Source organism: Zeugodacus cucurbitae, chromosome 3 (assembly GCF_028554725.1).
Source record: "Zeugodacus cucurbitae isolate PBARC_wt_2022May chromosome 3, idZeuCucr1.2, whole genome shotgun sequence".
Lineage (NCBI taxonomy): Eukaryota > Metazoa > Arthropoda > Insecta > Diptera > Tephritidae > Zeugodacus > Zeugodacus cucurbitae.
This window is the reverse complement of record NC_071668.1, coordinates 49,342,202-49,366,457: the sequence shown is the minus strand read 5'-3', so window position 1 is coordinate 49,366,457 and position 24,256 is coordinate 49,342,202. Positions and strand designations below refer to the sequence as shown.

The 24,256-nt window shown below is 35.5% G+C and overlaps 5 protein-coding genes across 5 annotated transcripts; 4 read left to right on the top strand and 1 right to left on the bottom strand.

Annotated features, from left to right (window-relative positions):
• Positions 1 to 1,016: 1,016 nt before the first annotated feature.
• On the top strand, positions 1,017 to 2,299 carry LOC105217422 (calcium load-activated calcium channel). Its single transcript, XM_011192409.3, has 4 exons — positions 1,017 to 1,175; positions 1,238 to 1,315; positions 1,704 to 1,878; positions 1,948 to 2,299. The coding sequence occupies exons 1-4, from the start codon at positions 1,115 to 1,117 to the stop codon at positions 2,183 to 2,185; spliced, it is 552 nt and encodes a 183-aa protein (XP_011190711.1). The 5' UTR covers positions 1,017 to 1,114; the 3' UTR covers positions 2,186 to 2,299.
• LOC105217423 (FAD-dependent oxidoreductase domain-containing protein 1) lies at positions 2,286 to 4,150 on the bottom strand. Its single transcript, XM_011192410.3, has 3 exons — positions 3,657 to 4,150; positions 3,263 to 3,566; positions 2,286 to 3,198 (listed from the first exon to the last, which is right to left on the bottom strand). The coding sequence occupies exons 1-3, from the start codon at positions 4,014 to 4,016 to the stop codon at positions 2,372 to 2,374; spliced, it is 1,491 nt and encodes a 496-aa protein (XP_011190712.1). The 5' UTR covers positions 4,017 to 4,150; the 3' UTR covers positions 2,286 to 2,371.
• Positions 4,151 to 4,158: 8 nt separating this feature from the next.
• LOC105217424 (probable 26S proteasome non-ATPase regulatory subunit 3) lies at positions 4,159 to 6,212 on the top strand. Its single transcript, XM_011192411.3, has 3 exons — positions 4,159 to 4,319; positions 4,440 to 4,753; positions 4,812 to 6,212. The coding sequence occupies exons 2-3, from the start codon at positions 4,590 to 4,592 to the stop codon at positions 6,127 to 6,129; spliced, it is 1,482 nt and encodes a 493-aa protein (XP_011190713.1). The 5' UTR covers positions 4,159 to 4,319; positions 4,440 to 4,589; the 3' UTR covers positions 6,130 to 6,212.
• Positions 6,213 to 7,047: 835 nt separating this feature from the next.
• LOC105217426 (uncharacterized) lies at positions 7,048 to 12,780 on the top strand. Its single transcript, XM_011192412.3, has 4 exons — positions 7,048 to 8,483; positions 9,140 to 9,274; positions 9,413 to 9,676; positions 9,863 to 12,780. The coding sequence occupies exons 1-4, from the start codon at positions 7,779 to 7,781 to the stop codon at positions 11,435 to 11,437; spliced, it is 2,679 nt and encodes an 892-aa protein (XP_011190714.2). The 5' UTR covers positions 7,048 to 7,778; the 3' UTR covers positions 11,438 to 12,780.
• A 790-nt stretch (positions 12,781 to 13,570) lies between these two features.
• Positions 13,571 to 23,682, top strand: LOC105217461 (protein phosphatase PHLPP-like protein). Its single transcript, XM_011192473.3, has 3 exons — positions 13,571 to 17,646; positions 18,461 to 18,614; positions 20,521 to 23,682. Exons 1-3 carry the CDS (start codon positions 17,476 to 17,478, stop codon positions 23,070 to 23,072), a joined length of 2,877 nt encoding a protein of 958 aa, XP_011190775.3. The 5' UTR covers positions 13,571 to 17,475; the 3' UTR covers positions 23,073 to 23,682.
• The last annotated feature ends 574 nt before the right edge of the window (positions 23,683 to 24,256 follow it).

Sequence of the window (24,256 nt, the reverse complement as noted above, 5' to 3'; positions counted from 1 at the left end):
TATATCTGCACAAATTATGAATTCACTCGTAGGGTGAATGACGATTCTCTGACCTAGAAGTGGAGACATCTGAACATATACTCCGTGATTGTACTGTGATCGCAAGGAAAAGGAGTCAGGTAATGGTGGTTCTGTATCCCCAAAGGTATAGGATCACGTCCATCAGCCATTAAGCTTTCTTGATGCAACGGGGTTACATATACAGTGGTTTTCCGAAATAACGAACCCATTAATTGTCAGGCCTGTTCGTTATATCGAATTTTTCGTTAATTCGAGTACTCACTAAGACGTAATTTTTTCAATAGAAATGAGTTAAATATACGTAAATTGCAGTTTAATAAATTGTTTTAATAATTGTTTGTTAAAAAATGAAAAATCATAACAAAACAAATCTAATCCAATAAATTCTTCCAAAATGGACCAATTCTGGCACTTATACTTCTATTTGGTGCTGATCAATAATTTTAAGTTTTTTTTTTATAAAATTCAAAATTTTTTCAATTTGTACATTTCTTCTGAATTTTTCCAAGTTTAATTTTTCATTCTGGTTCGATGTTATTTGATTATTTCTATTTCTTCATATGTTTTTTTCCTGTTGTTCTTTAAACCGAGTACTCACAAATCCCTGATATTCGCTATTTAAGGTACTCAATGTAACAAATTTGCTTGTTCGTTATAAGCGGTTTTCGTTAAAACGAGTATTCGTTATTTCGGAAAACTACTGTATACATATTTTTTCCCTTAGTGCCTAGGTGGAACATTGGGCCTCAATGATCGTTCATTACACATTTTTGACAGTTTGTGAATTAAAACTAGCAAAAGTTACTAATACAATAGGGTCGATGTCTCCGTATGGATTCGTATTTTTGTCCGCCCAAGGACTTGCAACACGACAGCATTCCTAAAAAAACTATCCTAAGTTCAAATACTGCGTTAATTCGGATCTGCCATCAACAATGAATTAAGCAATTTTTTATATGAACTCACTCTTACATTATTCGATAAATATATTGAAGTTCACGTAATATCGATATATGTCTTTCATATCTAATTATCATGCTATCATAATTTCTTTTTATCAACATTTCCAACCTATTGAACTGAATTTATAATTATGTGGAGTGACACGATTTTAATAGTGTTTATTTCTATTTGCACTGCGCTCTTAGGAGAAGGTTGGTAGACTTTGTGATTAATTCCCTTAATTCATGTAAAAACTGTCATCTTTCAATTTAAGGTCTCACTTGGGTGTTAGTATATAGGACTGAAAAATATCAAAAGCTGAAAGGAGAAGTTGAGAAACAGAGCAAGAAATGTAAGTGTTAAGTGAAGTTAAATATGATGAGATGGAACAGAATATCCATCTGCCTTTACAAAATATGGCTGTACTTTGCATTTTGAGAACTCAACAATTTGTACTGATACAAAGCAACATGCAACCCAGCTTATTTAACCTAATTATAACTAATTATTATTTTTATTTTTTTGATTGAATTTAGTTTTGCTAATAAATTCTATAAATTTGTCGCAGCTTCTTAGTCATGATTTAGTTATAAATTATATTATTTATATTATGTTATATGAAGCACTATAAAAATCTGATTCAAACCTTCAATTATATGCATTTGGGATTTTGTTAATATAGAGTATTGATAATGTACATATAAACTGTGGTGATTTAATGTTTCTCTAACAACCTTTAGTGGAAAGGCGAAAGGAAATACATGGAGAATCTCTTGATAAATCTCAAAAGAAGAAAATTGAGCGCGATGAGGAGAAATTGAAAAATAATAACCGAGATTTATCGTTGGTCAAAATGAAGTCTATGTTTGCTACGGGGTTCGCATTTACAGCGCTTCTCAGTATGTTCAACAGCATGTAAGTTGTAGCTTTCATAATATACATATATGTTATTAAAAGCTAATTATGTGAATTGTTCTATAACAGCTTTGATGGTCGCGTCGTAGCACAGTTGCCATTTACACCAATTTCTTGGATTCAGGGCTTGAGCCACAGGAATTTGTCGGGCGATGACTACACTGATTGCTCATTTATCTTCCTTTACATACTTTGCACAATGTCTATAAGGCAGAATATTCAAAAGCTTTTAGGTTTTGCGCCTTCAAGAGCAGCTAGCAAACAGGGCGGAGGATTGTTTGGACCTACGCCTGGACAATTTAAATAGGCACGCATATTGACCAAAGTGTGTTCTGTACATCGAACTCGCGAAGGGAGGTGTGAAAATTAAATAAATTAAATTGTGTGTATTTTTAATTAAAAATATATTAATTTCAAAGGATTTTAACTTTTTATTGACATATGTTACAAACATATATGTAAGTAATAATTTATAAATTCAAATTAAAATATGTTACATTAAAGCGTGTTCAAACATTGGCCTATCTACGATAATGCGATCAAAACCAAGTCTAGTTAAGTCTATAGTCCGAAATTGTGCATCTATTATTAATTCAGAAATTGCTCTACCGACTGCTGGCGCCAGCTGTAGTCCCAAGCCGGAAAATCCACTTGCAATATACAGATTATTGTAATAAGCATGTGGACCAATAATACCATTTTCATCGAATACATTGTACTCAAAAGTATGCTCCCAACTTTCAATAACATTAGGTTTCTGCGACAATTTCATTCTTCGCATTAAATAAGGTAAAACATTGGTTTCGAAGATGGTTTCTTTTTGATCACTTTCTTTATCTGTGCACGAGCTGAAACCCGTTATAAAGTTACCCGATAGGCCGTCTCTTCGGAAGTATGTACCATTCAAGTCAACCACGCATGGTGTGCCTAGTCCAGGTGTATTGATTTCATCATTGTTGAATGTATAAGCGTAATTATTTCGTTTGGTTATAGGTAGAGGTATTTTTAAAAGCCCCGAACCTGTGCCAATTTTTGCTAGTTTGGCAATTTGCTCAGAATTTGTGCCAGCAGCAAGAACACAAAGCGAAAATTTTATGAAACGCGTTTCGCCATTGGGCATTTTGACTACTGCTTTATCTAAAGCATTATATGTATTGATTGTAGATGCTCCTTCTATGATAACATCTGGTTGGTTTTGAAACTTGAAGTCGATTAATTCCGATTTGATAAAATGTGTCCCATATTCCATAGCTTTACTCCGGAGTCCTAATAACAAATTAGACGAATCAAACCATCCATGTTTTTCGAGACCTTGACAACCTGTATACAGAAATATATAATTTTAATAAAAACCGTTTAATATTATAAGTACTTATTTACAAACCAATAGCTACATCTTCAATGTCTAGCCATGGGAACTTTATTTTTAGACGTTCAGGAGTTAGCATTTCAGTTCGGGCGCCTAATTCATTTTGTATTTGCGACATCCTTTTAAGTGTTTCAGCATTTTCCTCAGAGGCCAGTGTTAAGAATCCATGTGGTTCAAATCTTACATCAATACCAAGTTCCTCTTTTGAATTCCTCATAAACTCAGCTCCGTAAAGTGACATTTCGATATTTTCAGGCAAAAGGAATTGTTGCCGCAAGCCTCCCATGGGTAATGTTAAACAATTTTTGGTATTTAAATGCTGTTAGAGGTAAATGCTAAATCTTGTTACTTAAAAACATATTGGCATTTATTTTAAAATCCGACATCATTTATACTGCTATACTCTTACCGGAAAATCTTTTTCTATAACGACAACGTTTAACCCTTGACGAGCTTTTTTCTTCAACCAATAGGCTGCAGATGATCCCACAGCTCCCCCGCCAATTATAAGAACATCACAATGTGTTTGAAACTCATTGTCATCCATTTGGATTGTAGGTTCAGGATTCTCCTCCACATTGTTAAACTTTTTTTCAAACAAGGGACTAAAAAAACTTTTTACTTTTCTCATATCATTTCCTAAAAGCTTAAAAGTTCTTTTAATTGGATGTGGGTGATCCGAGTTGTTATCACTGAACGGTCTTATTAAAGTCGGGCGGCAAAACTTATTAATTTTTAACAACTGTGTGAATGCTATGTTCTTCATCATAATTTTGAAATATTTAGGAATAACTAAAAATGAGTTCTTGTAATAAATTTGTGTTTTTGTCAATAAAATAAATTCCAATAAAATCAGAAATATGTAATTAGTAAATATTTAAAATAACCTAAATTAAAATCAGCTGTTTGCATCTGCTGTTACAGTGTTGAAAAAATAATAGTTTTTGGAAACTTGTGGAGATACCAATGTATTGCCAATGGAAACTATATATTGCTTTCGTATTAATATTGGAAAAGATATGCTTGTAAAATTGTTAGCAATAATTATCCCTATGGAGGCGGGACATGATATGTAAAAGTTGATATTGCATGACAACTAAGAGAATATTAAAAAATAAGCTTATTAAAAATTATATTAATAATTTTAAATGTCTAATAGTGTCGCTTTAATAACTATCATATTTCTCCACAGTATTGCACACGCAAAGAATAAAAAGTGGTACGGTAACATCACGATTTTTACAGTTGACATTTCAATTGTCTTCCCTGCTTTGCATTACTCGACAATTTTTGGTTAACCGTGAATTTAGTGATTTGTGAATTTTCTTATAAAATCAGAAAAATGACAAATATTGTGGAAACTTCAGGACAGGACGTTGAAATGGAGGTGGAGCCATCTACTGAAAATGCAGGAGATACCAAGAAAGATCAAGGTGTCTCAACAATATTGGAAATTCGTGAGCAAATACGTCAGATTGAGAGGGCAGTAGCATCAAAAGAATCTAGGTAACATTGTTATTAGCATTGTTTTCTTTTTTGAAACACATAATTATTTAAATTTTAGATTCATTTTGAGGGTGCTTCGATCACTACCAAATACGCGTAGAAAGCTAAGTGCTGCTATTTTTCGCAATATAGCTCAGTCGATATATCCAGCTGGAACTGATCGCGAAACTGCAATTAGTTTGATTCCGAATACTCCGGCTGGTGTTATAGAGACTGAAATACCAAGAAGTCGTTCAGCCTCAAAGCCTCCAATTGCTGAAGTCGATGCCTACTTTTATTTACTCTTGCTAGTTAAATTAATTGATGAAGCAGATATAAAACGTGCGGCTGTATGTTCCGAAGCACTTATGACGAAAATTACCGGACAGAATCGTCGAACTTTAGATTTGATTGGAGCAAAATCTTATTTTTACTACTCACGTGTAAGTGAACTTAATAACTGTTTGGAAACTATAAGAGGATTTCTTCATGCCCGTCTGCGAACAGCTACTTTGAGAAATGATTTCGAAGGTCAAGCGGTCCTAATTAATTGTTTATTACGGAATTATTTGCATTATTCACTTTACGATCAGGCTGACAAATTAGTAAAGAAGTCCGTATTCCCGGTTTCAGCAAGTAACAATGAATGGGCAAGATTTTTATATTATTTGGGCCGTATAAAAGCAGCAAAGCTTGAATATAGTGATGCCCATAAGCATTTGGTGCAAGCGTTGAGAAAAGCTCCACAAAACGCAGCCGTAGGGTTTAGACAAACCGTGCAAAAATTGATTATTGTTGTCGAGTTGCTATTAGGAAACATACCAGAACGACAGATTTTCAGACAAGCAGCTTTGCGTAAATCTTTGGCACCATACTTTCAGCTTACTCAAGCTGTACGCTTAGGCAATCTCCAGAGATTTGGAGAAGTCGTAGAAAACTTTGGACCGAAATTTCAACTGGATCATACTTACACTCTTATTATTCGTCTAAGGCACAATGTCATAAAAACTGCAATCCGTTCAATTGGACTTTCTTACTCACGAATATCTCCAAAAGACATTGCAAAACGGCTCATGCTTGATTCAGCCGAAGATGCTGAATTTATTGTGGCCAAAGCAATTCGGGATGGAGTTATAGAAGCTACTTTAGATCCAGAACAAAATTACATGCGCAGCAAAGAAAGTACGGATATATATAGTACACGCGAACCGCAACTTGCTTTCCATGAACGTATTACATTTTGTCTTGATTTGCACAATCAAAGTGTAAAAGCTATGCGTTACCCACCGAAAGCATATGGTAAAGATCTGGAGAGCGCCGAAGAGCGACGCGAACGTGAACAACAGGACTTAGAATTGGCTAAAGAAATGGCCGAGGACGATGAGGATGGTTTTTAAGAGGATTGATTAAGAAAGTTTATAAATCGATAGCCTTGTCGCACGATAATTTAAATATAATCCCATATTAATTCCGATAAAAATGTGAGTTTCTCTTCATGAAATAAAAAAAGTTGTACCAAGAATAATACAGCCGTACGTGGCCTCAGAGAATATATGTATAATTAATGTACATTTTGGACATTTGAATAGAGTGAAACCTCTCTTAGAAGTACACTCTCTTCAATCCTCAATTTTTGTGTCCCAAAGGAGGTGTTCGCCTAAGGGAAGATCATTTGTTCTAAAAATTTTACTTGGTGCTTAAAAAAATGTCGGCTGAAGGGAGGTGTCCGTTAGGAGAAGTTCCTCTCTACTTTACATTGTTTAATTTTTATATCTTCACTTTCTTGATAAAAAATAAGTAATTTTTCAAAACGTTTCGTTATCGAGTTGTTTGTTATTCCAAATTAAATACAAAAATTGTATTACATTTTCATAAATGAAAACTATAAAGCCATTAAGAGAAAATGCAAATGAGGAATAACGCAATTGTAAACCATTTTATTAAGCTTATTTAATATTTAACCTTAAATATTTATAGTAATTGGATAGAGTCAGGGCAAATACAAATATTTTTAGTGACGTCAGACTAGCCATATAATGTGGAAGAGGTAATATAACTAACAATAAATAAAAAAGATATGGCAGCCATCTTTTGTAAACAAACAACTGTCAGGTAGCCATCTTTTGTAAACGAAAATATATTTCGGTAACACATTTTTGTAAATAAGTGCTTTCAAAATTAAACTAATGCTTATAATGGCAATTTGTGATATTTTTGTACTCAGTACATAATTTAATATTTTTTTAGCCTGCATTTTATGAAATTTTCTTTTGAAAAGCCTTACATACAATAATTTTACGCTAATTTATATATACTTTTTCTTAGTAGGCCTGGCAACATTCTGAAGATTTTGTTGTCGGTGTGCGGCAACACTGTTTTTACTTGTCGTGAATGAAATTGACTATACATTTGGTTATTGTGTTTCAAAGTAATTTAATATAAAGCAACGTTTCTATAAATATTTAAAAAGTGAAAGCATTGTAGCTTGGTTATACGTGCCATTTTGCGTGGGCAAATGTGTTGAATATACTTTTCCGTGTTATAGCGAGAAGTAATTACAAATCTGCACAATGTAAGAAAAGTTTAAAGGGATAGAAAAATAAAACAAAAAGTAAAGTGACGGCAGCGACGACTATCAACAGCTCAAGCAAATCAAAAAGAATATTGTGCAAAATAACGAGCTGCGAGGCCCAGTATATCTCAACGAGTAACGAGTTGCCACCGTAGAATCAAGTGCCAATGTGTGGTGCGACCTTCTGGCCTCGGGCTATCTTAAGCCAAATATTGAAATTAAAAAATTTTGCTTAAAGTATAAAATATAATTCGTTAATAATAACAAAAATAATATTTGAAAGAGTTGGGTGAATTTGACGCTGTCAGAGGCAGCATTGTAACAACGCGCCTCTAGGTTTAGTGTAGGATTGCAGTGTATTGCAACTACACAAATATATATTAAAAAGACGAATTTCGTAAGAAAAAGGAGAAAAGAGAACGTTGTAACAGATTTTCACTTGGTTGATGCGGGACAGTAAATGTATCAGCGGAAATGATTTGTAAAAAGGACGTTATTCAATGGTTTAAAGAACTTGAGAGTTATAAAAGGATCGACACAATGTGCACTTTGCTTAACATGTGTCTACCGTTTGAGTTACGATTCTTGGGGACATGCCTTGAAGAGTTGGGCCGGCGCGATTCACAAGAGTTGCGTGGCATGGAATTGAGAGTGAATAATCCCCAAGATTTGGCATCTGATATGGTTGCATGTCAAAAAGGAGAACCAACTGATAAGAAAATAAGGCGAAAAATGGCGCTTTATTTAGCATTAATACGAGCTTGCAATCGTACCTGTGTGACGGAGATATTTCGAACGTTAGATGGTTGGGGTGACAGAGACTTTCTAAATATGAATGACTCAGATACATTGCAGGAGCTATTGTTGGTTTATACCATGGCGGCAAATCATCCAGTTTTTTCATTTGATCAACAATGCAAATGCACTCAAATATTTGAAAAAATTAAAGAAAATAAATTGGTTGCGGATTTCCAGACACCGCTTCCTCAACAGACGAATATTGATCAAACGCTAGTTCATACTCAACATCAGCAGGATCAACGTCAACATTTGCCACCGTCCCACCAGGAAATTCCACAACATATATTGCATGCAATGCATATTCCTGGACAACCGCATCCACCGATCTTAACCTCCCTAAACCTAATGCCAATGACATTTCCACAGGGTCTTCATAAGGTAGGCATAGATTTTATTGTAAATATTAATTTATATTTGATTATATGTTTATCTCTTTGGTATACATGTGTATGATGTTAACGTGACAATTATAAATTGACAGGACATTTTTTGAAATATAATTTGTATTCTAGTATATTCATATGAATTCGAGTAGTGTGTAGAAGTCTGTCGGTTTAACAAAAATTATGTGGTGGATTTATTTCATTTGTTGTATTTAAGGTTAGGTTAGGAATAAATAACAAAGTGAATAGAGTAATTTCTCTTACTGATAACGTACTATAAAATATTACACATATTTATGAATTAATAAAGCAATAACTTGCAATATAAAATATATGTATCTGCTAATATAATAAAATAATTGAATTTAGTAAAAAACAGAATGCACCTAAATAATTTAGTAATAGTATACATAGTAGAAAGAATAACGTAGTTTTTATTAAAATAATTTTCGAATAAACAGTTCTTCCTCAAATGATATTTTGCTTAAACTAATTTGCCAAACTACATTTGAAGACATTTCGTTCGAAAATTTGGTTTTTTACACTTAAATTTTAATAAATGCAGCTATTTTTATTCTATTATTTTAATATGAATATATATGCTCATATGTTATAGCTATTTAAAAAATATATATTTACTATGTGTTTCAGATAATTCAAGCAGATGGAACAATGCAACATACTGTTCCAGTTGATCCTCATATGATTCCATTAAATGTCATTCCAACTGAATCGAATCCTATTTTTCAACCAACATGGCAACGGATGTATCCCCAAACGGTGGAGGTAAATTTGAAATTGCTTATTTATTTCTACCATAGTTTTAATTATCTTTAAAATAAAATTGACACTATTTGTTAAGATTTAATAAAATTATAATTATTACCTATATTATATATAATTTTGTTTTGTAAATATTTTCAGCATCCACCGCAGTCAGCATCGCCATTGCTTAGCCAACAATCATCTCCATCAAGTAGCCGAACCACAAGTCCAAATCGGAATACAAGTAGCAATATGATAATGCCTGGTATGCAGTTACAATCGCGAAATATGCCACAAAGAATGAGCGCCTCATTGAAAAATGTTAGGCGTCCGTCGGCTGAAACTACCCCACCACCAATGGCACAACAGCAACATCAGCAACTTATACATGACATTAATATGACAACAAAAAATATAGATGATGTAAGTATCATTGTTATTTTTATTTACACTTCTAGTAATAATTGAATTAAAAAAATTAGTTACTAGCTGTAATATATGTGCATATATAGAGCCGGTATATTTTCGGAGGCCACGAAAGATAATTGTGATTTTAGGTATTAAGTTGTTTGTAACTATATTATCAACCTTTTTTGTTGTACGTTGTAGGGTGCATCCAGCAACGAAGGCACCGGAAATCCTCTACAGACGTTAATACGCAATGGATATCCACGGCGGCACAAGTCTGGCAGTTATACGCCACTTATTCATCAGCAGCAACAACAACTATCGGTGAATCCACATTTTCAACCGGTTACAAATTATACTGCATTAGCTTTTTCAATGCAGAACATGTCAATATCGGATAGCACGGGTAGTGGTTTAGATACCACACTAGTACCGGGTTCAATACACTCGAATAAAAGTGCTGGAAGTGATACAGGGAGTTCAAATGGTTCGTGTGGTGATGCTTCACCGCCTGAGACCCCAACTCTTTCAAGTACCACAAATGTACCAGGCTTGCGGCCTTGCAGTGAAAATCAACTACAAAAACATCAACAGTTGGGATATAATAAACAGACGGGGAATGCAAGACTTAATGGTCGGTCAGATAAATTGATTTCAGCGAATGTTGTAAATAGCACGTCTGTCAGTGGCATGTATACTACACCAATACTGAATACACATCCGGCGCTAACACAACAGTCACAACCAATATATGGTGCTGAAATTATTTTGGCATCTGGGGCCAATGCTGGTGGCATTGGTTTGATGCAAACATCGCTGGCAAATAACAATAACAGCGGCATTGGCAATAATATTGCAGTTGTGAATACGACTTCAAATATTGGCACAAGTAATAATAATCTAGCAACAAATCCCGTTCTAATGAGCTCACCATCACCGGGTGTCGCTAGTGGTGGTGGTAGCATTATACCTAATATGACACCAAATCCGCTTATCCTGCCCTCACCACATCAACAGCAATATAACGCCACCTATCCATATCATGCAGCTCCTACTGCCCAACATCAGCGTTTGATGAGTCATACCGGTGGTCCAGCGCCACCAACAATGCGACTTATGCCGAACGAACACATTTATTCATATTATCCAATACCCGGTGGTGCTCCGCCCGGGGCGCCGCCAGTTGCACTACGACCCACTAATGCGTTGCCACCTAATACGAATGTGACATCAGGTGTTACAGGCGTGCTGCAGGTGCAACAACAGCCCACTGGGCAGGCGCTACAAACTAATCCAACTATTGTCGCGAGTCCAACGATATTGGCTGGCACGCCGTACAGCACACAGGCAGCGCCGATTGTCAGTAATAAGCATTTGTCTTGTTATAACTGTGGATCGCAAAGTCATAGCGGGCCAGATTGTCAAGAAGCGTCCATGGAGGATGTCACCCGCAGCGCCATATACAAGTTAGACTATTCCGGGTCGTCGAGTGCATCACCAACTGTATCGACTGGTGCGAATAGCGTTGCCGTTGGTAGTGCGAGCGCTGGCGGTGTTGCCGGTGCTGGTGGGGCTGGTGCTGGTGCTGGCAGTGGTAGTAGCAGTGGTGTTGCTATAACAGACTCTTTGCAAATACATCATCCACAACAACAACAACAACATCATCAAAAACAACACACCGTGGAAGTGACTGGTTCAACATTAGTCGGTACACAGACCAGTGCGACCACACTACATTCGTCCACGCCCGCCGTCAGTGCAGTGAATACAAAGTGAAGCTATTATTGGCAATATGTGAGTGCGGTGTTTGAAAACTGAAAACATATACATAAACAGCATGTCTGTAACTCGTATGTCTGTATGTGTTATTCAAACTTAACTATTACCATTCGGAACTGTGTTAGTTAAGAAATAAAGAAATTATGGCGGGCGGGTTGGGAAGACAAACTGAAAAAATATAGTGTAATGATAGTTGAGGCTTGCCAGCTCTTTGCTGAGCTTGCAGTATAGAGATTTATACAGTTATGATTGGCGGAAATCAAATTTCACGCTTCTCCTAGCGCATAAGAATTAAAATTAGTGAAACTTTTTAATAACAAATGATTAATATATATACATATTTCAATGTTGAATAAGACTTAATTAATTAATTATCAAGTGTAATCAATCGAAATCGAGTTATATAACAAATGCTATGTGAGTTTGCTAATCTTATTATACGGATATAGGAATGCGAACAAATTATTGTAAAATACTCGACTGTACGTCCATGTAAACCTAAACACATTACTACCAACAATTCGGACTATATGTATTATGTAGTACGAGCAATTATTATTAGCAATTAATATATACATACATATTATATACTCTTAAAATGTTTCTCAACGTAAATTCGTAAGCAAATTAAAAAAGAGGTAATTAAGTCACCTGTATTCTGTATTTATTTATTTAGTACTATTAAATTTCCATTTAAACTCGTTAGTCATGTGCTTTGTGATTACCAAGCCACCAACTCTTATAGAACAAATTATAAAATTTCCTTTTTTCCGGACATTCGATAAAATTTTTTTACTAAATTATAAGAAGTCACACGCAGCATGTAATACATTTTTATTAAGTATTTTTTTAATAATTACGTGCATATTTATAAGTAGCGTAGTGTGTGTGTATGCATTTTTGCATGTTCGTTAAATGACTGTGTTTAAATATTGCGTTCGCATTGCTATAACTGTACATGAAAGATGTGAGAGTATATATACAAATTGCGTGAATACGCGTATTAGTATGTATACTTTGTGCCATGCACTGAGAAAGCTTCATCCACGTATGATTGTATGAAAGTAAAACTCGTTCGTTCGGATCAAATAACAAAAAAACAAAAAAAAAATAACAAAAAATGGAGATAAATCAAATTAGGAATTAATAATTTGTGTTTTACAGTAGTCACATTCTTCTATGTAGTATATATAAATGTATATTTAAGTAAAAAATAATTATTGTTAACTGAAGGATATGAAAGAGTTAATTAGTAAGATATGAAAGAAAGTAGATGGATAGATGAGAGAAATGAGTAACATTTATATTAAATACGCATATATGAGTATATTAATCCAATACATATTAATTACAGATATTCTCTAAATATGTAAACATTGCCGACTAGAGATATCCCTGTTCTGTATACATACATACATACATACATATATGAATAAACGTAGCAAAAAAACAATGGCAAAATCTTAATATTGCAAATGAATTTGAGTTAATATATCACAACATACGATTTTTAAGTGCATATGTATGTAGGTATGTGCGATTCAAAGTAGCATGTTCAAATGAAGATCCAGTGTATCTGCATAATATTTTGTTCTCACTCTTGGTATTCTCACTCTGCTGTATTTGTGTACGTAGTGTTTAAACCATTTTTTTTGAACAAAAGTCACAACTTACTGATCAATGCATTTGCAAAGGACATACAATTATATATATACTCATACATATATTCGCACAGATTTAGCAGTCGGAAAGTAAATATATATATATTACATACAAATACAATTAACCTGTACATGTAAATCGCTCTGCTGCTTAAAGTTAAGGTGAACAAAGCTAATTATTCTTGACTACTTTCTTTTAACAAATAATATGATTTCCTACTTTCGAAATTTTAAGCCGTCTACTTTATATTCATAAATTACTTGGTTAATTAATTATTAATTATTAAATTGTATGTACATATATAAGATTAAATATAGAGGACATTGAACTAAAACATGTATTATGTTTTATTTTGAAATAAACTTTTTCTTAAATCCTTGAAAAAAAGAAAAAAAAAATAAACAAAAAAATATTGCTTTATGCAATTCTTTATTGTATGAGAGTTGAATTTGGACCACAAGTTTGTGGTCTTACTACAGAAGTCTGTGATTAAAGTGGAATATCTGTTTTCTAAAAGTGAAGATATGTGTTTGAGGCATATTTAATACCATATTTCGCTCACCAAACCAATCTGGGTAATCAGCAAGATTTCAATAAAATCAGCAGTGTATTTACAGCGTTTATTTATTCGATGATTTCACCAAAATTGGACAAGTGTACAGACATCAGTCATTTCAAAACTCCCTTAAAGGAATTTCTCTTACAAAAAAAGCTGATTACAAGGATTATAATATGAAGATGACTCTTTAGAGCGGAAAAATGTGTACAAATAATACTCTAATCATTAATAACGCGAGTAGACATTTTTGTATATACATATAGACATTTTGAATATATATATATCTCGTACACATTACTCTTGCAAATTGTTGCACCGAGTATAATAGTTTTGACTATAACTAAGCTATTGATAAAGCAAGAAAAGAAATTAGGTACAATTCGCTGGGGCCCGAAATATGGACGTCTGTAGTATTAGATTCCAGCATAAGAAAATCAATCAAGCTACTTGGCTGTCCCCCGATCGAATCACTCGCAACCATATCGATCATGTTGTGATAGATGGACGACATGTCTCCAGTGTTTTTGATTCGAACCACTACCTTGTAGCAGCTAAGATACGTACCCGCCTCTGTGTAGAAAAACGCACACGCCAACAAACACAAGGAAGGTTCGATATCGAGAAGCTGTAATCCCAACCGACAGCCAAACGATTTTCTACTCGACTTGCACTCCTGCTCTCTGAGAGCTCTCTTCAGCATCTCGGTATAAGGGAACTGTGGGACGGCATATCAAGCTCCTTACGTACAGCTGCAACCGAAACTATTGGCTTTTGGAAATGTCAAAAAAACAGCTGGTATGATGAGGATTGTCGTCTCGCAGTGGAGCGAAAACAGACTGCCTACCTCTCAATGTTGCGATCGACCGCAACACGAGCGGGATGGGGAAGATACCGTGAGCTGAAGACGGAAGCGAGACGCATTTGCAGACAAAAAAAAAAGAAAGAGGAATGTTAACCGGAGCACACTCCTGTAGGACCCCCAGAGGTGATGTAGTTGTTGATGACCAGAACATGCAGAATTTGTGGAGGGAACACTTCTCCAGCCTGCTGAATGGCAGTGAAAGTACAACACCATGAGATGGCGAACCCTATTCCTCAATCGACGATGATGGAACAGATGTTCCATTGCCTGACCGGGAAAAAAATAGAAAAGCACTTACCCGTTTCAAGAACAACAAGGCAACGGGGGCCTATGGATTGCCGGCCGAGCTATTCAAATACGGCGGCGAAGAGCTGATAAGGTGCATGCATCAGCTTCTTTGAGGAATATGGTCGGAAGAAAGCATGCCCGACGATTGGAATCTCAGTATACTCTGCCCAATCCACAAAACGGGAGACCCCACAACAGCACCAATTACCGTGGGGTAAGCCTCCTTAACATCGCATATAAGGTTCTAATCGAAATACTAAATCCCACCATTAACAAACTGATTGGACCTTATCAGTGTGGCTTTAGACCTGGAAAATATACATCTGATCATATATTCACCATGCACCAATTCTTGGAAAAGACCCGTGAAAAGAGGATCGACTCACATCATCTCTTTGTCGATTTTAAGGCTGCTTTCGACAGCACGAAAAGGAGTTGCCTCTATGCCGCTATGTCTGAATTTGGTATCCCTGCAAAATTAATACGGCTGTGTAAGGACCTCTCCGAGCCGTTCGATACCAAACGAGGTTTCAGACAAGGTGACTCACTATCGTGTGACTTCATTAACCTGATACTGGAAAAAATAAAACGAAACGAAAAAGAGAAACAATTTTCTATAAGAGCGTACAGCTGCTGGCGTACGCCGATGATATCGATATCATCGGAAGCAACAACCGCGCCATTACTTCAGTTTTTTTCAGACTGGATAAGGAAGCGATGCGTATGGGTCTGGTGATGAACGAGGATAAGACGAAATATCTCCTGTCATCAAACAAACAGTCAGCGCATTCGCGTCTTGGCTCCCTCGTCACTGTTGACAGTCATAACTTTGAAGTTGAAGATAATTTCGTATAACATCCACAAGTCCCTCATCATTCCCGTCCTACTTTAGGGTGCAGAAGCGTGGACGATGTCAACATCCGATGAAACGGCACTAGGAGTTTTCGAGAGAAAGGTTTTGTGGAAGATTTATGGTGCCTTAAATATTGGCAACGGCGAATACCGCAGAAGATGGAATGATAAGCTGTATGTGTTATTTGACGACATGGACATAGTCCAGCGAATAAAAAGACAGCGGCTACGCTGGCTAGTTCATGTTTTTCGAATGGACGAAAACACTCTAGCTCTGAAAGCACTAAATCCACGGCTACCCTTTTTACCAACTGGACGAAGGAGTACTGACTAAATCTTAATATTCACGTCGATGGTACATCAATACCGACTGTGAATAACCCCAAGATTTTAGGTGTCACATTTGACAGTGTGCACTCCTTCACTCCGCACACGACCACGATAATCACTAATGTACAGAGCCGCAACAAAATCCTCAAGTCGCTAGCCGGTAGCACTTGAGGAAAGGATAAAGAAACGTTACTGGCCACTTATAAGGCTATCGGCCGGCCGGTCATAAATTACGCAGGTATGGTCGCTTGGATGCAGCGGCACGCAGCGGGAATATACAGGAAGACGTGTCAGAACACCGCACTCCGGACAGTCACTGGATGCCTCTTGATGTCACCCGAAGCACATTGGCACAATGAGGCCACTATGCTGCCTATAAAGGGACATAATGAACTGCTTACCAAGTAGTTTCTATTAGGGTGCTTTCGTATAAATCACCCATGTAGTCACTCCTACAATACGTCGACGATCTAGAACAATACACCGACCAGACCGCGGACGCAGACAGTTTCAGACACGCTATAAACGCTATTCACAGTTGAGCTATTAACACCTTCCTTGACTAACTTCCAGTGAATGGCATCCTTGGAATCAAACTACCACCTTTAACAGACGAAGAGCTCGAGTTGCCACGTGAAACCAGGCTGAGCCTTGCGCAACTTCATTCTGGATATTGTAGCAGGTTAAACTCCTTCTTATCTAGACTGAAACGCCGATATACAAAATACATGTCCTGCATGCAACGAGTTCCCGCATGACAATTATCACCTTTTTGCATGCCCAACGAACCCTGCTCAAACAGCCGTCCAAACAGCATATTTCCTGGGCCTCCCGTTAGATGACCTCGACGACAACTAGACTTATGCTTTCCGTTCCGGCAGGGATAGATATAGATAATCGCTACTACAACAACAACTAACTAGAATTCGAAATTTCAGTAGAGATATTTATATCTTTCGAGTGATATAGATTTGGTTGATTTTTTGATGGGCTACTGAAGTGTGAAAATATGCCATACGAAATCGAAGAAAAAAAACTGAAAGTCTTAAAACACATGTCTTATTTTTTCACAGTGCATATTCTTCTTTGCTCGTGTACGCTCATTTCCACCACAAAGTGTTCATCAAAGTCAATTTGGCAAGACAGGTGTATACAAGTGCGTGCTCTTCCATGCGTAACTATTTACCTCTAGACATTTTCAGTAAAGTACGATCAGCTGAAAGACCTGGAAGCACAAAAGTGGTTCAAGAAACCTTAAAATTCCATTCATATAAACAATAATAAATAAATAATACTTATTAATAATTATTTCTTAATACATAGTTAATGCAAATAATAAACGCGTTTTTCATTTAATTAAAAATTGTGTTTGAAAAACAAATATACTCGAGAACTAAGAAAAAGTAAAGTGTGTGTGATTTCGAAAATCGCTGATGCATGTCCATTTAGTTGTTGCGAAAACAGTAAAGTGCCTCAAAGAAAATGATTAAATCCGCTAAGCAAAAGGCTTGCATCGAAATGACGGGATCAAAGTTGAAAATAAGAACAAATACACTGGAACAGTCGAATATCAAGGAGTCGAATTCAAATGGATATAAATTAGGCTCCGATGAAACTCAACTCGGCGGAAATATATTAATTGGAAATTATGATGTAAGTGCGAGATGCAAAAAATAAGAAAACAACTTTTATGGTTATTGAGTAATTTTACGGTTTGTTGCATTTTCTTGGCAAATATTTTTTTTTAATTGAACTCAGAAGAAATTGCAGTGTCCTTGATGATGAAAATGTGCCAGCACAAATTACAACCATACTAAAGTTTTTTTGATAATTTAAAATTTTAGAGTCTATTCATTCGGCAAATCTTCATTGAGCATTGTATGTACATTTCAATCTTAGTAACAATACTTGGATAATTTAATTAAACCCAGGGCTGCAAACTGGTTCGGTTCGGAACAAGTTAAATAATAAAATGCAACCCTTATGGTAAACTGCAACAAATTTCGCTTGATGACAAACGCAACATAATGCAAAGAGATTGTAATAGTTTTGTTCACATAACGGTTGTTTGTAACACCTAAAACTAAACGAATTAGATATTGGGTTCTATATGTATGCATATCAAAGTGATTAAATTCTGGATGTCTGTCTGTCCGTTCGTCTGTTCTTGCAAGCGATAACTAGAGTAAAAATTGAGATATCTCGATGCAACTTACTACCCTAAAAGCTTTTAAAAGGTGTAACTATGCAAAAGACTACTTTATGGAAATTTAGAGAGACCCAGCCATTGTAACGAATTTAGCTCTTCCTTCCTTTTTTCTATGAGCAAATACTTCTCGGTTGTGACTTTCTCTAGTCCTAGTTATCGTGCAATGTCTTTAATCTAATCTTGGTGATATTTTGGATATATAATAATATAACCTAACTATACATTTTATTAAAATTAATTGAATTATTATTTTATTAGTTTTTAAAAGAATTGGAAATCACTGATAATGGCATGGATATTCTTGATTTGAGCTCTTTGGTGCAACTGGAGACCCTCACATGCAATCATAATAAATTAAAGGAATTGATAATGAACGGAAAATGTTTAAAAACTTTAACGGCAAGACACAACAGTGAGTATTACTGGTTTTGTAAAGTCAATTAAAGAGCGATGCCTTGTGACTACTCTTAGATCGACTGACTGAAGGTTAGGTTTACGTACCTTTTTATCAATTACGAATTTGTATTTTTTTGTCAAACATTTGTTTACAGTAGTCATTAAACGTTTTTCCAAAACGGCTTGCTAAAATATATGTTTTTTCTTTATATCAAATTACAAACTTTCTGAAATGAACGACCGCAAATTCTGAAAATAATAAAATCGTCCGGACGAAATGTATTGCCATGATCAATATGGAGGACCATGCACTTATTTCCTACGGTGTGAGTACTGAAATATCGACATAACTCCCGAAACATAAGTAAAATGTAAATCTTAATAAATTTTTACCGAGGTTTAGTTTAAAATTAGAACTAATTAAGTTCAAGTTGGACAATTTCTCGGGGCTGTAACGAGCATTCTTCGTCTATAAGCTTTGCAGAGTCCATCTTAAAAGTATTGAAAGGTAATAAGTCCATTAAGTCCTTTTGTGGACTATGGTTAGCATCGCTCATAGCTAAGATGTTTGGAAAATATGAAATGTTGTATATCAATATGAGCACTACTGAGGAGGAAAGATCGCTGCATAGTTTTATGGGGATTGCAAGACTTATGATTTTTATTTTTAGCGCATTAATACAAAATTCAAGGAATCTGATACTAGTCATTACTAATAGGAGTAACCTAATATTTTATTATATTTATACTCTCGGAACAAAGTTGCTAAGAGAGTATTATAGTTTTGTTCACATAACGGTTGTTTGTAACACCCACAACTAAAAGAGTTAGATATAAGGTTATATATACCACAGTGATCAGGGCGGCGAAGCGAGTCAAAATCCGAATGCCTGTCTGTCCGTCTGTGTAAGCTGTAATTTGAGTAAAAATTAAGATATCTTGATGAAACTTGGCACACTTGTTTCTTGGCACCTCCCATACAAAGGTTAGGTTGAAAATTACTAAAAGTGCGTTAACTCACTAACGAAACACGTCAGAAATACTAAATTTTACAGAATAAATACCAGAAAGAAGCTGCACTCAGATTTTTTTACAAAATGGAAAATGGGCGTGACATCGCCCACTTATGGGTCAAAAACCATATCTCAGGAACTGCTCGACAGATTTCAGTGAAATTCGGTATATAATATTTTCTCATATAACTCAATTTTGAATTCCATCTGATTCCTTCACTTTATAAGATATACATTAGGAACCAATGAAGATAGCGAAATAAAAGTTTACACAAATACTGTATATGATCCGTGGCATCACTTGTGAAAAAATTGTCGAAATCGGACTATAATTTTTTAATTTTTCAAGACCCGGATATCGAACATGAAGAACTCGGCGCCTAAGGGTAATTTTTAACCGAAAATATAAGTAAATCTATCAGATATCTCAATTTAATTCAGAGGAAATCTTTTTCTTCTAATAGTGTGTCTCTGTATCAGAAATGGTCAAAAAGGTCATAACTTCCCCTAGCTCTCATATAAGTAATTATAAGATTTTCAAGAAAACGATGGGCTTATAAATCGGGTAATATGTGAAATGAGCATATAATCTTAGTTATAATGTATGTTGGTGATGAAAATGATTTTAATCGGCTCAGGCCTATATGCCATATATGATGATTTTCGTTTTTCTATCGGACTTTACAGCGAATATATGGGTCAAATTGTGTGTTATCTTAATAAAAATATAACAATAAATTGCGAGAGTTTAAAATGTTCGGTTGCACCCGAACTTAGCCTTTCCTTACTTGTTTGTATTATGCTCTTCCACAAGATCTTTTAAGTACCATCCTGTTTTATGACTTCTTCGGAAATAGGCAAAGACATTTAACATTTTGCAAATATAATAAATATATTTCTCCTTTACAGATCTCGCTACAATAAAAGCATTGTCTTCGCCATCACAGCTTGTAAATATCGACATCTCATATAACGATTTCGAAGAGCTACCGGATTGGTTGGGAGCCTGCAGCAACTTGGAGTGTTTATATGTCGAACACAATCGACTCTGGACTATTGACAATATATTCGCTACGGACGGTTTCCATAAAATGCACACATTCAGCTTGGCCTACAATCAACTGACGACTTTAAGTGTTTCAACATTAATTTTCGGCGCTGTCGCACATTTATACTTGCAATGCAATAAATTACAAAAGTTACCAGACAACTTCTTTGCCATAACGCATAAAACGTTGAAGCTACTGAATATCTCGTGCAATAACCTGTGTGCGATCGGTAGTAATCAAGAGACAAAGGATGGCTGGTGCTTGGAAGAGTTATATCTCTCGAATAATAATCTTAACGAGAGTATATTCTCCGTTATTGTGGCTGCACGAGAGTTACGCATCTTACACGCAGCTTACAATAATATCCGAGAATTACCTGAAAATGTTATACGAAACTGGTGTGATTTAGAAGTGCTCGTTTTATCGGGGAATAAGCTACAACATTTACCCGAAAATATTTGCGTGCTCACAAAATTAGAAGTTTTGCGTACACATTCGAATCTTCTGCACACAACGCCAAACCTTTCAAAACTAGTGAATCTGAAAGTTTTGGATTTGGCACATAATCAGTTGGATCATGTCAATCTCTTGAGTATTATGCCAAAAAATATAAAATACTTGGATTTATCATGTAACCTACAATTACAATTCGACGAGCGCCAAGTGCAGATGTGTCAGTCATTGAAGAAAATGAGCTTAGTGGACGTAACTGGTAAAAATCGCGCCTGTTTGCCAACAAACAAATTGGCGGAAATGAAAGATAGTAACATGCTGAGACAACCCTGGACGACGGGATTTACCGAGACGACTGGTAAATGTCGGAAACTATTAGTTAAACAAATACGTCTGTGTAATTTTGCAGAAGATGAAGGTCTATTCGGTATGCTCGAATCGACTACTTTGGGTGCAGTCACAACGGCGCTGGTTAATTTGGTACCACAAATCTTGTTACACGAGCGTAGTGTAAAAGAAACCGCTAAAGAATATATGAAATATACATTATTGTCGGTATATCAGCGTTTGACAAGCGAGCGAGGCTGTGATATGAATGTTGCGCTGTGTCACATCGCCAAAGAGAGCACTGGCTTCAAGGATTACGTGAGACCAAAGCGAAGTAAACGTTTCGTTTTACGCGTTGCCAGTATTGGTAATATAGAGGCGCATCTGGTGCGTAAAACATCAACTATTTGTCTGACAAGTGACAGTTATAATGCCGCGTTGACACAAGCTGAAAGCTGTAAAGACTCGGTGAATGCATTTATCACAGATCCCACAATACACGAAACGTTTTTAAGCAACGACGATGAATTCTTAGTGATATGCAATGCGAACCTTTGGCGTGTTATGGATATCGAACGCGTCACACAGGAGATACGACGAGAAGAGAATATAGTATTAGCTGCTAAACGCTTGCAAGATATTGCACAAAGCTTCGGCGCAGATGAGAATCTTAGCGTTATAATCGTACGTTTTAGATATATCGGCACCGATGTGGATGATCTGCTAAAAGAGCTGAAACAAACGGTACGCAATAATCCAATTTCGCAAAATATGAATTGCGATGATAAATACTCAATCGGTAGTCAGCGCTTAATTGGGCGTTGTTCGCCACGTCAGATCTTAATGGGCGCAGTAATGAAAAACGATCGGTCCTCACCAAGTGGACAAAGCGATCAAGCTCAAAACTATCTCAATAAAGGTGTACATGGCGAAGAGTATGCCTTTGCGACCGAACATGTGCTGGAAGAGGACGACGATGAATTGGAAATTTTACATGAAACCGATTCAGTGCTGTCAGAGGAACAATTCAAATGTTGGGAATACATGTTGGAACAAAATACGCAGCTACTCTTCGATAAAGAACTCAATACAATATCTAAATCGATAACGAAGACGCCCAATAGTGGGTTGCCAGCCGAGCTTAATATCGGGCTGGATAAAAATGAATATAAAGAGAGCAATTTAATAAAAAGTTTTGGCAATCGTTTTATATCGCACAGTTCGCCTCAATTACTATATAGTGAAATTAAAAAACCGCTTACAACATTTACACACAAACATCAGGACAAACGTCAGCAACGGCAACAACAGCAGCAACAACAAAAGCATCAACAACAAGTATCGTTTCTGTCAAAACACTTCGGCAGCTGTCGCTCATTCCAAACACAATCCAGATATAATCTATTCGAATCGAAAAGTCAAAATTCGGTAAATGTTGGCCTCAGTTCGAAGTGGAGTGGTGGTCCAAATGCTGCCTACTTTGGTTCGCTACAACGCCTGATGCCATACAATCTGGAATATGATTTCACAGTCACACAAGATCGCACAGCATTCAACGAGGAAGATGATGAATATGATGAGCAGGAGGATCGCATGAAAAAGTATTGGGGTATAGCGACGACAGAACTCTAGATGTAAAAATATATGTATTAGTATTGGGTGTATATATGTACATATTTTTGTTGGCATTCGCTAATGTGAAATCTGCTTTTGGATTGCAATTTAATTGGTTGTACAACAAATATTAGTAAATCAAACAAAATTGTTGCAAAATTTATATTACGGTTTTATATTTAATATATAAAAATGTTCGAAAAAGGTTGCCATATGACACTTAAAATGTTACGTCCAACTCTGATGAAAATAATGGCTGGTGCATATTTTGAAAATATAAACAATAGGTTTTAGAATTTGACAACTTGTTATGTCAAAGTTAATATTTACTTACAATATTATAATTATGTCGTTTTGTCATCAATACATTTTTTTCATTTTGAAATTAGGCTAATATTTGAAAAAGACATATATTTTTTATATTTCGAATTAAATTTTGTATATTGTACTTAATAATTTAAAAACATTTCAATCATTTTCTAAAATTTTAAAATTCTCATAATAAGTCTATAACACTTAGGCGATATGTTGTTACAAGGTGAACATTCAAGGAAATATGCTTTACAAAATGAAAATCAATTAATCTTTTTTCTATTTTACTTTTTATATTCATTTTAATGCTAGAAACTGACAAGCATTTTCAACTCAATATATGTATATATAAGTTATATTAGAAATAATAAAGTTATATTTGAAAAACAGTAAATTTTAAACTAATATATTCTTCACTAATTTTTTCTACATCAATATCTAGTTTTAACACTAAAAAGTTAAATGTGAGTTGGCTTCACATAATTTTTAGAAGGTCTCTTAATCAAAATCCATTATTTGAATTTAATTATCATTAACATAACATTCAAACATTTGTCGACACCCTCGAAATCGATTGAATTTGGAAAAACTAATTTAAAAAATATGTTTGCGAGGTGGATTCATCACAGAACATTCTTCTCCAATATTCAGTTTTCGTCACTCTGAGGTCCAAACATCTGGGTGGGCATTCTTTCGGCGAACCCAGCGAATTGGCTGGAATTATATAATATTGAGCGATTTAAGATATTTGTGAAAGCCTTTGAGCGCTTTGTCGGCAAGTGAATATGGTCTTGATTCATGGATAAGAGTGTTTTCTTTGGCAACACAAAGGACCCGCATTTACAGTGTCGGACAAAAAAATAATAACACTTAACCCAGAAATATTCAAT